General features: G+C 33.1%; 1 protein-coding gene across 1 annotated transcript in view; it reads right to left on the bottom strand.

The window, feature by feature from the left end:
- Window positions 1-356: 356 nt before the first annotated feature.
- The window catches only part of LOC144971145 (ELMO domain-containing protein 2-like), a 21,774-nt gene continuing 6,073 nt past the window's right edge, over window positions 357-16,057 (bottom strand). The window contains exons 3-8 of the mRNA XM_078911600.1: window positions 15,650-15,776; window positions 14,378-14,507; window positions 12,919-13,049; window positions 6,527-6,595; window positions 2,687-2,820; window positions 357-2,218 (exon numbers count right to left, since the gene is read on the bottom strand). Of these exons, the coding sequence (XP_078767726.1) occupies window positions 2,049-2,218; window positions 2,687-2,820; window positions 6,527-6,595; window positions 12,919-13,049; window positions 14,378-14,507; window positions 15,650-15,776 (761 nt within the window). The 3' untranslated portion in view covers window positions 357-2,048. The remainder of the gene's footprint in view (window positions 2,219-2,686; window positions 2,821-6,526; window positions 6,596-12,918; window positions 13,050-14,377; window positions 14,508-15,649; window positions 15,777-16,057) is intronic.

The raw sequence follows: 16,057 nt of genomic DNA, 5'->3' as shown, positions 1-16,057 counted from the left end.
CAAGGACTTAACTTGGCAGTGCACACAGCGAGATTCAAATCGAGGACCTACAAGACCCAAGCCATGAGTCATTCCACTACACCACATAATTACACCTTTTTATTTCATTACGACTATTTTCAACATATTTATGTATTTTGTTTTAATTAAAAGTAGCCTCTCTTTTACATCCCGTTACAGATTTGTTTAATCCGGCTGCCACTATCATGATACACACCAAAGTCATTCTGGACCCGATTAGTATACTATTTGAATCTATGTGACCGAAACAAAACTAATATGCTTTTAGCCCTCTCTGACGCACACAAAAAAAATTTTAAAAAAATAAAAGTTTAAAAAACAACAAAAGACAAATGTAAGTTTCAATTCAGTAGTTTATTAAAGGAATGAATAAATAATATAGTAAATTAATGATAAATACTCCAAAACAGTCTCTCTCTCTCTCTCTCTCTCTCTCTCTCTCTCTCTCTCTCTCTCTCTCTCTCTCTTCTATCTCCCGCTCCGTTTCAAACTCTTTATTTCTCGGACATTGCGCGCTTGTACACACGCCAGAGCCAATTCAAGAACAAAACAATATCTCTGACATAAACACAGTAAAAACCTCAAAATACAACTGTGTATATTCGTCTCTCAATACTGGTTACATTAGTTGGGCAAACAAACAAAACAAAACAAAAATCAAGCACTTGGTTGTCATTAAAAACAAAAATCTGTTGCCCAGTTTTTAGAAGCCTGACTTGAAGCTGAGCGCTTCAAACCTCGGTTTTCTTGAAATCAAATTTAATGGATGACAAGGTTGCTGTTTAAAAAAAAAAAAAGAATGAGAGAGTGAAAGAAAGTAAACAAGAAATGATAAAAGAAAGAAAGAAAATTAGAAAGAAGGAAACAAAAGAAACAGCAAACTCGACATCATTAAAAGCTAATAAGGGAAATCAACTTAAACAATATTTAGTTCACAATATATGAAAGCAACAGGCTATATTGCACTAACATATAGAATCTAATAAACTAGAATCGTTAGACTAGCAGATGACTTTCCCATGGAAAAAAAACACACTCAGATACCTGCCTCTTTTCAGCATTATTATTATTATTATTAGACCATCGTGTATTCAATCAATAAACATAAATTACTAAAACACCAAAATTAAATTTGAACAGAGTGCAAACCCAGAAACCAATAAAGTGACTCATTAGGAAGTAGGCATTGGTGTAAGAAAAAGATATGAAAAAGTGTATTTAGAACAGTACGACACAATGCAAGAAAGAAAAATACGAGAAAAAAACAAACCATCCCAAAAAATCATTCTTCCTTTACTACACACTTTTTCAGATCTTTAGCTTAACTCAGAAACCCTTTGTCTTTCGCGTGAACTCTTGACTGTGGCTTGTGTGAAAACGGATGAACTACAAACTTTATTGTATGTGATGGAAAGATTTAAAACGTAAATAAGTAAACAATCCAAACATAATTCTAACCAAAAAATGGAACTCAAAGGCAATTTTTTTTTTTGGTGTTTTTACGGCACTTCTGACACTATCAAGTCATTTCAGCGTCTGTAAAAAGGAAGATGAGAGAATAGATTTAGATCAAACTTACAAGGACCTTAGGGGATGAAATCATTAAAAAATCAGATCAAACATCAACACTTCTTACAGCCAATAAATTAAATGACAGGAACACAATCCTTCTGCTGCTTTACAGAAATGAATGAGAACTAAGGAAGATATCCAAATTATAAATTTGGCTAATGGTGTGAGGCCGAAAGACTATCGTTAACCTGGTTGATAGGTTGAATCTAATAGTCAATATTAAGTTGATGAAATACTAATAAAAATAATAATAATAAAGTGTTCAAAAATGACCAAAAAAAAACCTCGACAATAAAAAGCTTTACCAAGCCTTACACCCTTTAAACCTCTAAAAGCAAGGCTATCATTCTCTTTTCTCTTTTGCTAAAGTTAATTTTACAACTCCTATAATTACCAGTAAAAATATGTATCAAGATATTTTCAAAGCAGTAGGCAAATAAAGATTGATTGAACATTCACAATAGGTGTTGATGTTTCTTCTGGAATGAAGTAAGCAAAATGCAATCTGAACTTTTCAGCTGAGACTTGACCTTTGACTTGAATTTGTTCCTAACATGATTGAACTCCATTATGTCTTTCGGATTCTCTGCAATCCAGAACTGCGTAAACTCGTACAAAAGATAACCTGAAAAATATATAGAGAAAACAAAAAAAAAAACAAACATGAGTATTGCATACAAATTGAAGGATAAATAATAAACATGAGTCTTAAGTGGATTTTGAGAAAAGCAAGAAAAAAACATGAATTTGGTATTTTTTGATACAATGAAATATAATGTAAATTGTAAATGAAGAGACAAGTCCTTTTGGATATCTGAGAGGGAATTCCTTCAAAATATCTTATTCAGTCACAGAGGATTAGAACTCGATATAATTCAAATTTTGCATGAGGACTATTAATTATTAACGTCCTTATTTATCACAAACCAAATATAAGTAACATAGTTTACAAATTATAATTTTTAGAAAACTTTAAATCAACGGTCAAGATAACAAATAAGCACATTATGCAATCTCCTTCATGAAAACTGTGACCATCTAAAAATACAAAGTATACAGATCTATTTCTCCCTATTTCAAGTCCCATACTTACAATAAACTTGGTGGAAATCGCTAAGATCTGGTTCTGCCTTGGATAAAGTGTAGAAATGTGGTCTGAGTTGTCGTTTCATCAGGAAGGAGTGACCCATTTGTGTCAGGTTGATGCCGACTATGGCCAAAGAAAACCTGTACAGGGCAGACGACTTAATTAATCATTCTTATTAATAGACATATTTTTGTCGTTCATAGCATGAAAAGTGCATTAAGCCAGTGGTATGGTCATCATCAACCAGATTTGAATCCCAACAACAGCACTATATTGACGAGCAAATTCACCTAATTCACGGATGAGGGGGAAGTGGGGTGGGAAAAGGGGGCATTGTCCATATTGAAAACGTCAGGACCCTTTGCGGTCTTATTACTCAAAGATGATTTTCCCTTATAGAGACAAATAGAGCCACCAAAAAAGATATTTTTCTGTATTCTTAGGTAATGAGAAATTCAGAAAGCTTAAAAAATAAAAGGGGAAAGTCCCAGGAATTTTAAAATCTGCTTCAAATAAAAATAATGCTATGATAGTGATGATTGGTCTTTTTTAAAAAAAAAAAATGACTTTGGACCATTGAGAACAAAAAATTAAAGGCAAGCTGATGATGTAGTTGTGTGCCATTGCCTTTGAGATCAAAGTGTTATGATCCGAAACCTTTTCAAACAGTGACATTTTTCGTGGGGCAAAGTGTTTTAAAGGATATGACCCAAGCAATTCTATTGCAACAGATTTTATAATGGGGCTACCCTTTTTCAAAAACCCTATTTGATTTGTGATAAAAAATTTACTTAACCACTTTTTTCAATGACTAAGATTTTAAAAGTTATCTCTTATATGACAAAGAAAATACTTTAAAATAAGTTATGATTCCCAGATTTTTAAAATTTCTGATACCAATATTATGACAAAAAATGATCTTAATAAAATGCAAGCCACTTAATTGAAACAGCACTGCTGCGCAGAAATTGTTCCAATTAAGCTGTGTTCCAATTAACCAATTCAATGAGTGACTTTCATAAATGGGACAACCTAACAAAACTACATGCATGTCTCTTGTGGTAATGAAAACAAAAGTGTTACAAAGTTACTTTCAATTGTTGGTCTAAAATGTTATCCTCTGTTTAAAAAAAAACAACAAAACATTTAATATTATGTGTGAGTGGGAATAATGATACCAAGAGAATGAGAGATCAGATCTAATGTCAACACAGGTATAATAAACTGTCACACTCCTTTTCCTTAGATCAAGCTATATGAATCAAAAACACGTGAATTCTGTTTCACAATAAATCATATACTATATGTGTAAGTACAATTTTAATCAAGACGCTGCATTAAAAGCAAAAATAAAGCATTGTGTCATTATCAGAGCTCTCATTCTTTATTTGTTGTTCTCCAAGACAGACAAAAGGGCAAAGTATAATATACTATCATATAAAAGGGAATGGGCGGTGACAAGCTTGATGCCCTTTTCAATTAAAAGATCTATTTTTTTCATTTGGATGATTCCATTATTGTTAATCTTAATATGCCGATGTCAATGTGGACACACGGCTCAAAACATGGACCACATCCTTCACGAGTGCGAACTTGGACCACATATCAGTGATATGGACCTGAGAGGCTGCACCCCTGAAGCCATCCAATGGATCCACCACTGGCGCACACGATATGATGATGAATCTCAATATGGATATTTATTTTTTTTTTAATTTATTGGAAAGAACTGAATTCTTGCAACATCCTGAAGATCTGAAATCATTCCAATTAACCAGCATGTGTTACAGTTAACCAGTGGAAATTATATTATAGCAAAAATGCTGTCACGACAGATCGATCCAATTAAGCGGCTGTTCTGATAAAGCGACTTTCCAATTACATGGCAATCAGAGTGTGGCACAGAAACAGGAGGCTGACACTACAGACTGACTGATCAGTAGACCTACCACAAACTAAAAAAATATGTATATCTATGGCCTCATCGCAAACTGTTCCACTCCAAGTATATGTGGTTTTTTTAAATTTTAGGTCAAGATCACTCGTCAACCAATGGGGCATCATGAGTACAAATAGTGAGTAAACTATTCCATGAAAATACTTTTATTTTGATGTGATGAAACCCTTCACATCCATTGGACTGTTATATCGTTGGTAGTTTCTAAATCTGCAGGGTTGGCTTTTCCCCCAAGTTGAACATCGATATTTTGTAAATTAACATATTTGAATTTCAAGTAAGTTATACAAATAATAAATATATGAATTACATCCTCAATTGAACACAATTATTTAATTGTTTAAAATAGCTGTCTATGTCTAACCAGGTTTCTAATCTTTGTAAATCTTTAAACTATCAGCTTAAAGAATTTCATTTAACTGTAATTATCTAACTCTAGATGTAAATAAAAAAACTTGTAACAACACTGATTCTTTCTCGACTAGATTATTGCAATTCTTTACTTTTTGACATAACCTGTTTGTTTGTTTGTTTTCAAGGATTTTACAGCGCTTGCAACACGTTAAGGTCATATCAGCGCCAGTAAAAGGAAGAAAATGGGATAGTACAAAGTTCCAGAATTACAATTAAAGCACCCAAGAAAAGGTGAACAAAAGGGAATTGGTTCAAATTGGAAACAGATGTAGATTCCAAGAGAACACTTTCAAAGTACTTAATTTGAGATCGCCTGAAAGTATCATCCAGACACATGAACAGGTCCCCACTAAGAGGAACACGCTCAAATGTTTACAAATCATATATAATATGTTTTGTACAGTGCATAACAGAGAGATGATTTACAAGACAAAAAATATCATCTCCCAAAACTATACATTTGACTGGTTCCCTCCCAGCTAGGGTATCCGGCCAGGATCAGGACAAAACCAAGTAATCTCATCCCAAGACAAAGACAGAAAGCATGTTGGAAAAAAGATATACGGGGATAGAAGACACAGAAAGTGCCTCCCTGAAGTTTGGAATTCTTTCCAAAAAAGTGAAAAAGATGCACCAAACATCGCTATTTTAAAATCTAAATTAAAACTTATTTATTTTATGAGAAATATCCTGCATAGAACCTTTTATTGTATTGTACTACTTGGTTTTATATATGGTGTCAATTGACAGTATGTGTGCTATTAGATTATTGTTACAAATGTATGATTCAATGTAATAATGCCAATGTAAAGCGCATAGAGCACGACATCGTCATGGCTATGCGCTGTAGAGATGCTATTTATTATTATTATTATTATTATTATTATTATTATTATTATTATTATTATTATTATTATTATTATTATTATTATTATTATTATTATTATTATTATTATTATTATTATTATTATTATTATTATTATTATCATTATTATTATTATTATTATCAATATATTACTATCATCATCATCATCATCATCATCATCATCATCATCATCATCATCATCATCATCATCATATCATTATCATTATTATTATTATTATTATTATTATTATTATTATTATTATTATCATTATCAGTATTATCATTATTATTATCATTAACATCTCTAATCAGCTTTTATCTCAACACATCTTCTAGACTTTGAGATAGCCATGAGGTGAACTGTATCCATTACAGTAACTCCTATACTGTTGTTTGTATTAGCTATTTTTTAACTTTAATTCTTTGAAGCCTAATTACTGTCAATTTCATTCCATCCTGGACTGAAATGAAGAAAACCTAGACAATCTGATATCCAGCATAAAACAATTAAATCATGGGGAAAAGTTTATTATTTCTATACAACTTACAAAATGGATATTATGTATTTTTGGATACGGTTTTAAAATAACATCATCTTTTCAATTCTTACCCCAGTTTGGGATGATGTGACTGAGACAGTATCTGTTTTGATTCCTCTGGATACTCTTTAGCAAAGAATCTGGTAACGGGGAGGGGAGGGGTAATGAAACACGTCATTAAACTGAAGGTAAGTGGAATGGGTTGAAAAATAAAATAATAAGAAACAGGAATACAACCGAGAGAGAGAGAGAGAGAGAGAGAGAGAGAGAGAGAGAGAGAGAGAGAGAGAGAGAGAGAGAGAGAGAGGGGTGGAAGAAGAGAAGGAGGAGGAAGAGGAGAAGAAATAGAAAGAAGAGGAAGAGGAAAAAGTTGAGAAAAAGGAAATCAGAGAGGAGAAGGGGGAAGATGAAGAAGGGAAAGAAGAGAGGGGAGAGAAGTATTTCTGTGAAGAAGAAGAAGAGGAAGATGAAGATGAAGAAGAAGAAGAAGAAGAAGAAGAAGAAGAGAGAGGAAGAAGAGAAGGAAGAGGAAAGAAGAAGGAGGAGGAGGAGGAGAGGAGGGAAGGAAGGAGGAGGAGGAGGAGGAGGAGGAGAGGAGAGGAGGAGGAGAGGAGGAGGAGGAGGAAGGGAGGAGGAGGAGGAGGAGAGAGGAGAGAAGGAGAGAGAGGAGAGAGGAGGAAGAGAAGAGAGAGGAGAAGGAAGGAAGGAAGGAAGAAGAAGAGAGGAAGGAAGAGAAGGAAGAGAGAAGGAGAGAGAGAGAGAGAGGAGAAGAGAGAGGAGAGAAGAGAGAAGAGAAGAAGAAGAAGAAGAAGAAGAAGAGAAGAAGAGAGAAGAGGAAGAAGAAGAAGAGAGAAGAAGAAGAAGAAGAGAAGAAGAAGAAGAAGAAGAGAAGAAGAAGAGAGAAGAAGAAGAAGAAGAGAAGAGAAGAAGAAGAAGAAGAAGAAGAAGAGAAGAAGAAGAAGAAGAAGAAGAAGAAGAAGAAGAAGAAGAAGAAGAAGAAGAAGAAGAAGAAGAAGAAGAAGAAGAAGAAGAAGAAAGAAGAAGAAGAAAAGAAGAGAAGAAGAAGAAGAAGAAGAAGAAGAAGAAGAAAGAAGAAGAAAGAAGAAGAAGAAGAAGAAGAAGAAGAAGAAGAAGAAGAAGAAGAAGAAGAAGAAGAAGAAGAAGAAGAAGAAGAAGAAGAAGAAGAAAGAAGAAGAAGAAGAAGAAGAAGAAGAAAAGAAGAAGAAGAAGAAGAAGAAGAAGAAGAGAAGAAGAAGAAGAAGAAGAAAGAAGAAGAAGAAGAAGAAGAGAAGAAGAAGAAAGAAGAAGAAGAAGAAGAAGAAGAAGAGAAGAAGAAGAAGAAGAAGAAGAAGAAGAAGAGAAGAAGAAGAAGAAGAAGAAGAAGAAGAAGAGAAGAAGAAAAAGAGAAGAAAAGAAGAAGAAAGAAGAAGAAGAAGAAAAGAAGAAGAAGAAGAAGAAGAAGAAGAAGAAGAAGAAGAAGAAGAAGAAGAAGAAGAAGAAGAAGAAGAAGAAGAAGAAGAAGAAGAAGAAGAAGAAGAAGAAGAAGAAGAAGAAGAAGAAGAAAGGAGAAGCCGGAAAAGGCAGATGTTCAAGAGGGAGCAAAGTTGTTGATGATGATGGTGATGATGATAATGATCAAGATGACGATGATGATAATGACAAAATTGATGATAACAATGGTATGATATATAGTTATCTTCCACCAAACCCAATGAATGTCCCTCATCAAAAATACATAAATAACTGAGCATTTACACTTAAAGTATCTTAAAAAGTATATATAATGGTTTTAAAATGAGACATTTATATATATATATTCTATATATCATAATTATTACTATCATATTTTTCTTATTAATACTATTATAGTATTATTATAATTATCATCAACACTATAATTAATATTATCATTATTATTATTATTATTATTATTATTATTATTATTATTATTATTATTATTATTATTATTATTATTATTATTATTATTATTATTAACATTATTACTACAAGATAAACCCAATATTTTATGTTGTAGTACATAACAGATATGATTTACAAGGAAAAGAAATATCTTCCACATTAATACTATATATTTGACTGTTTCCCTCTCAGCCAAGGACTCCAACCAGGGCCAAGACAAACCAAGAAATCTTATTCCAAGACAAAGATAGAAAGCAACCCAGAAAACAGATGTAGGGAGATATAAGACACAGCAAGTGATCTCCTACCCACCATGGGAGGTAAAAAAGACCCCACCCAGCGATTCCAATTAATATACTAAAGTATTGTGGAAATTAACATAGATTGAGAAGAATCTTTTGAGCCATCAGCGATCCAAATCAGTCGGGTAATAAAGTCTTAGGTGCGCACAAATGTAACTGGCAACAGGGTAACCACATGACTATTCCAAACATCATAGGACCAATCATTATGTCCTGTCAGATTTTAACCATTTGAGTCAACTGGTGAAAGAACTGCCTTTATTTTAAGAAAGGTTTGAAAGTTATTCGTATATCAATCTGTAACAAAATAGTTTTATATTCTCTTTGATGAAGACCATTTCAAAGCAAAGATGATGCTGATGCTGTAGCTGCTGATGATGATGGTAATGGTAATGATGGCACTTAATATAATGAAGTCAATAATAAAACTAGAGCTTTTATATAGCGCAATATCCACTAAATGTGCTCAACGCGCTTTACAAAAGATCCTTGACTACCAGCAAAACATAACATGTAGAACGAGACATGATGCCTGTTAGACAATATGACAATTTTTCCGACAAAGGCAACGCTGTTGATTGTCAGGTGCTCATTTTACACCTGAGTACAGTGAGAGAATGTGAGTAAAGAGTCTTCCAAGGACTCCACTATGCACCGAGCGAGGCCCGAATCCAGGACCTTCTGATCCGAAAGCGAGTGTCATACCACAAAACCACATAGCAACCATAATAATAGGGAAATGACTTGAAAAAAAAAGAGGAAAAGAATAAACAAGTAACAGTTTATAACAAATGATTGTTCAAAAAGCCATAAAATTGAGATACAAATAGCACATTCCAATTAGAGCCTCATAGATTAGATATAGCAGCCTGAATGAATTTAAACGATCTTTTGATCATGTATACAAGGGCATTGTTCAATGAATTTTTGCTACTCAATAGGCTTAAAAGTGTTGGATATTCAACATGAAACTACACGACAAATACAAAAGATATAACGCATTCTTTGACACTCTCTAACTCCTCAGTGGTAAGAACTTATTTTGGTTGGGGTGTTTGACATTGGTTGTGTGAAGTTGATGTTGGTGATAACGGCGACACGACAATGATGATGATGATGATAAAGATAATGAAAATGATGATAATCTTATAGCCTAATTAAGTGTTCCAAAACAAAATGATACTTCCATGATGCACCGTTAGGGAAAAACACTAATGGTTTTTATCTTATATGATATAAATCAAATTTGAGAATCCTAACAGTCAAACCCAAAAACTTTGCAAATGCCAACCCCCACCCTCTCACCCTATAAAAAAAACAAACAAAATAAAACAAACAAACAAAAAAAAAATAACAACTAAAATATTAGTCTGCATTTTCCTTTGCTGTGCAAGATATAGTCTGTCCACAAAGAGATGACAAATTCGAAGTTAATCAAGCACACGATGAGAATGGTATTAAGAATAAACTCCATTATATATTTCTTAAAAGCTACAATATTACAATAGTTTTATGAAAAATAAAGAATACAAATAAACAACCTAAAATTGTTAAATATTTATAAACAATCTAAACTTGTTGTTCTTATACGCTTGACTGAGCAGAATGAAAACAAGGGAACACATACTCTATGCATCAGCCTATGAAGATAAATAATACATTGTCCAAAATTTGTCATGCATGAAGATAATGGCTGTACGTTAAAAAATAATAATTTCAAACTGTTTAAATAATTTAGAAGCCTAACAAGGCCATGATGCACCAGGAGTTATTTTAATAATAAAGCGCATTGAATACCTTGAATATATTGCTTTGAAAATGGTCAAAGACAGCAAAAAGCTATAGACAAATGTTAATCTTTTAACAATGCATTTATTCCCATTGGATGTTTAGAATTTATTTTTGCCTTAGTTAAACGTATCCATAAAAGTCAAAACATTCACACATCCCAGTAAAATAAAGCGTTCATGTATTATTTAAGATACTAATTATTGTTTTCAAGTTATTTCTCTTTGTAATAGCTCATATTCACAACAGACTCATATGTGAGTGTGTATATGTTTCTGACTTTTCTGCCACTTTAACTTCTAATCTTAAACTAAATGACTCTAGATACAGTGCAACATGCTCATATCTACATCACTGGGACCCTTTCATCAGCTTGATAAAAGATGAATTAGTCACATCAAAACGAACACGAAAATAAAAAGAAGGCTCTCAAAATAAAACACAGGCATTCTCATATGATCAGAGGCAGCATAGATATTTCCACATCTTGACCTCTGCTTCTACAACCCATCAGAGGGTTATTTTTGGTTAGCTGCTGGGCAAATAGTTGAGTGTTTCAATGTCTTCTTTATTTGAGCTTAATAATTTATCACCCAGTTTAATCCGACCCATGACAGACGTTCATGTCACCTTTACACCAATTATTGCCACTATAAACAAAATTGGCAGGGTCGGTATAAAGTCAAACTTAAATTGATCTTTATAATCATGAATAGTGCAGAATACTTTCATGCATGACCCCGTAAATAATTAAAATAGCCCAAAATCTGGAGCTGATAAAAACCATAGTATAATTTTAAAATATTTTTGGGCTGCTCTTTTCCTGATGACAAATAAGGGTCTAAGCAGTTTTAAGCGTTTAAATTAAGCCAAATAATGTTCAACAGGAAATATTTGTTCAACTACTTATTTGGGTCCCCTTGACCAAAATAGAATTGATAAACACATAATGAAGATAAGGGAATAATAATAATGAGCTTATTTTAAAAGATCCTTATACTGATGTCTCAAATCACAGAGATAAGTTATGCACAATTCACTAATGCATGCACATCACACGCATACACCCATCCCTGTACACAGGCTAACTCACCACTTCTCCTATGGTCACAAAACACACACATACACAAAAACAGATCCACACAAACAAACACAGACAAGGTCTTAGGTAACGACATGAAATACTCACTAAATGAATGCTGCTAACAACAAAATACAAATGATATATCTTCTATACAAGACCCGCCTCCATCTGGTTTGTAAGTTTTAAAGAGTTTTACGGCACTTTTGACACTTTTGGGTAATTTCAGCATGAGTGAAAAGGAAGAAAATGGGATAGTCCAAAAACTCTAGATTTACAATTGAAAGCATATGAGAAAAGGAGAATCAAAGGGGACTGGTTCAAATAGGGAACATATGTAGATTCCAAAAGTAAAGCAAACTATCAGTGTTCCTAGTTTGAGATCATCTAAAAGTCTCATCCAGACACAATCACACTAAGAAGAATACTCTCAAATGTTTACAAATCATAATGTATTCACAAGGAAAGAAAATATAATCTCCCAAAACTAACACTAACATCTGACTGTATCCCTCTTAGCCAAGGACCACGGTAAAGCCAGGACACAACCAAGTAATCCAATTCCAAGACAAAGATTGAGATTAACTCAGAAAACAGATATATGGGGATAGAAGACTGCAAGTGACCTCCTGCCTGCCCACCATGGGAGGGCAAAAGATTCCACCAAGGCCACAATCTAGTATCATGACGGGGTGAACCAGGTGACAATAAGTGATTTTGAAATAAAAATGATCAGAAATGTAAAGTTTGAGTTTTCCACATTTTAAAAATCTATTTGAATAATATAAATTCATTTTATAGCATTTAAACCATCCTGCCATAATACTGCTTTGAAGCAGCAGGTCACATATATGGTTGACACTGTTGCTTGCAGCAGGAACACTAGGATAAGATGGTTACACTTCCAACTTCCAGTTTTACATCCAATCCATGAATCAATTGACAAACTTGTGGAAGGTTAATCAAGTAAGATTAAGAGCATTGTGGGGTGAATGATAGTAAGTTGCGGTGTGTGTTCCGCATTTTTATGTCCTCATTTCTAACAGCAAACTATTGCTATTCAAGAAATTAAGCATTTCAAATCAAAGTGATTGTCACAAAGAACAAAATCTGTTTCTCCGTAACAAAAAGAAATGATTGGAGAAGTAATCCAATGGCATTGAACATTTCTGGGCAATCATACAAACAGTTCTTACATCCTTTTACTCATTAGTCTCAAAACAGTAAACAAGTATCCAAATAAATCCGCCCTCAAAGAACCAAACTAAGAAAATGTAACACTATTCAATCAGCAAATTGTTCCCATCTTACTTAATTCTAAACAATCTATTGTTAAGTTGTTGAGTATATACAGATAAAAATTATTACTCACAAAAGTTGTTCCAATCCAAGTAATCCCATGCCTCGAAAGTCAGTTTTAGGGTCATGACCTTGGAACCCTAATGCACCCCAATGTTCTCCTATTCGGTCAGGTAGTTTCTCCCCTTTCCATAAGAACCATAACTTTAAAATACAATCAAAATAAAATATTTTTTTTTTTAAGTTATGATTTTTTTTTTTTAATATATAAAAAATGATAAAAATAATGAAGAAGTAAAAGGTTAATGACAAAAAATCCAATGACAAACGACAACATTCGAAAATTAATTTTGGAGTGAAGATTCATAGATCAATTTCAGAAATTAAAAAACTAAAATAATGAGATAAAATGCTAACAAATATAAAAACATCAATACAGTCATAATGAAAACAATAAGGTTTATAAAATCACAGTGAATGAAAAACAAATAAAGCAAATGAGACTTTTCAAAGCATTGCTTTGTCTATAATTACAGCATGATTTCATGACAATTTACACAATAGTTATGTTTCTGTTTCAAACAAAATGACACACACCCAATGAATATGCGTGATGACTATTTATTCATCTCCTTAATGAAACTAACTGAGAGTTATTGAATTTGTTTTGTTTTTTTTTAATGCAAGGGTCTTGAACCTCTTGACAATAGTTTTCAATGCAAGGTCTCAGCTTTTGCGAACAAGCTGGTTAGACAGCTTTATGTTTCAAAGGCCAAAGTTAGAAAGATTGAGTTGAGGTGATCATCAATATAAGATAGAAGGATGGAAAAAAGTTGATATGCCCATAATCACCCTCTTTTGGGCCATGAGTATTGATGGTATGTAGTAAGGTAAACTGCTCGACAATTCTTTTCGTCGAAATGATTGTAAAACGTGTAGAAAATAACATTTATAGTGAATAAGAGAGAATTTAGCGAAAAACTTTTCTTCTTTCTGGCCATCTAAACCGCAATGACCTCATCTTCATTCATTTCATAAAAGTCTTATTGATTCTGATTAATCATATATTCCTTTGTGTCTATGAAATTGCTATTCATTTCCATTAGCTCAATAATATTGTCCTCAAAGAAAATTTTGCTTTTTGAATTTCAAAATAATAAATCTAAAATCAACAGTAATTCCATTACAATGATAAACTCTGATGGCAAACCCCAAAAAGAAATATTCCTATGCCTCGACTCAAAAGCCATAAGTCATTGACAAGATTAACCCTCTCCTTACCAACCATAGGAAAATCGTCACATTCGACAACAATTTTATCATTTTGGTTTCTTTTGTACAACACACAATTTAAAGAGAATTTTTTTGTTATAGCTAGAAAAAACTTGACACTGTTATGGACAGCTCATTTTGCTGGACCATATTATGTATAGAATGTACTTGTTGCTTTTCTATTCGAGTAAAAACAGTCTGATTTTGTGATGGGTTGGTGAGAAGAGGGTTTTTGTCTCTGCAATGAATATCATACTCACTTTTAATAAACGATCCTCATGATCTTTGTCATCTGCAGAGTATTTGATTTGTCTAAGATTTTCGACTTCTTCTAACATTTTGTTGTAGGCTCTGATACATATTAGGCTATCTGTGAATTTGCCCTCAAATCTGAAGTAATGAAAAAAGTGAACTTTAGTATCCACTTAAATGTGACAAAAGCCTTTTAAAATATCAAGCTCAAAGTTTAGTTATAGGCTTTTGAAATAATTATTTGAGATGAAAAAGGTGACATTTTTTAAAACAAGGAAATAATGATTAATTTCAAAATGAAAATAATGACTTTAAAATCGATTAAGACAAACATAAAACACAAAAAAATACCCCCCCCCCCCTCTCCCTGCAATTGTGAGTAGAGTGTCTTTCTCTAGGACTCAACTTTGAGCAACCCACATCGGAACTTGAATCCTAGACCAACGGTTACAAGCTGAGTGTCATGACAAAAGACAAATAAAATGTTTATTTTAATTCGTAGAAATATCAAACGAAAAAAATAAATAACTGAAAAATCTTCAAAATCAAACAACATAAACCTGATTGATATGTCATATTATATGAGTGGCTATGTGGTCTTGTGGTATGACACTCGCCTTTGGATTGGAAGGTCCTGGGTTTGAGTCTCGCTCTGAGTGGCGCATGTTGAGTCCTTAGAAAAGGCTCTTTTCACACATTCTCTCATCGGACTCAGGTGTAAAATGAGTAGCTGGACATTAACAGTGTTGTCTCCGTCGGAAAAATGGTATTATCGCCTAACATCATGTCTTGTCCTACATGTTAAGCTTTCCTGTCTGCTAGGGACCCCTTATAAAGTGCCTTGAGTACGTTAAGTGGATATTGCACTACATATATTTTCTCTTTGGGTTTTTTTTATTCAGTCCCAGTATGCAACAAATATTTTTCAGATAGTTGTGTTTCATGTACATGCACCCAACTGTTTCCAACTAGATGTGTATCATCATCATTATTATTATTATTGTTGTTGTTGTTATTATTATTATAATTATTATTAACAAATCAGGAAAAAGATAAAAAGGCAGACCAAAACAACATGGAGATGGACTGTTGAAAAGGAAAGGAAAGGTGTTGAGTGGACAACACAGTGTCAATCATGAAGCCAGTCATTTAAAGGAAGAAATAGAGTCAAAAATAGAAGTATTGTGTGCAATCTGGTACAAAGTGGAAGGGCAATGGGTAACATTGAGCACAATCATCATAATATATAACACAAGCCAATAACAATGGTAATCTCTTACTCTATATGAACCTCTGAGATGATGTCTTTTTTGGACATGACTTTCTTTACTGATTCCTGGATATCGAAATCCCATTCTTTGACAAGTCTTTTCAATTCCGGATCACTCGAGGACTTGAGACTATTTTCTGTCCATAAAGAGGGTGGAAAACAATTACTGAACATTATCCTTTATCACTTTAATGTTTCAGAAAATCTCCAAATTCATATAAAATAGAAACATTTTTTATTTTGGTCTAAAACAAAAAGTCAGTTGCCTTTTTGGAACTTCGATGTCTTCAAAACAAAAAGGAATCTTAAAACACCTTCAGCCTGATAGGATGAAAAAAAAAAAAGATGATTAAAACGTTATTAAAAGAGGCATAGTCTTTGTCGAAGTGTGCCATTGTGGTGAAGAGGTAGTCTTGCA

This window comes from Berghia stephanieae, chromosome 4 (assembly GCF_034508935.2).
Source record: "Berghia stephanieae isolate SIO BIC M18660-M18661 chromosome 4, UCSD_Bste_1.3, whole genome shotgun sequence".
Lineage (NCBI taxonomy): Eukaryota > Metazoa > Mollusca > Gastropoda > Nudibranchia > Aeolidiidae > Berghia > Berghia stephanieae.
Note: the sequence above shows the minus strand (reverse complement) of the source record. Positions and strands in the feature narration are given on the sequence as shown.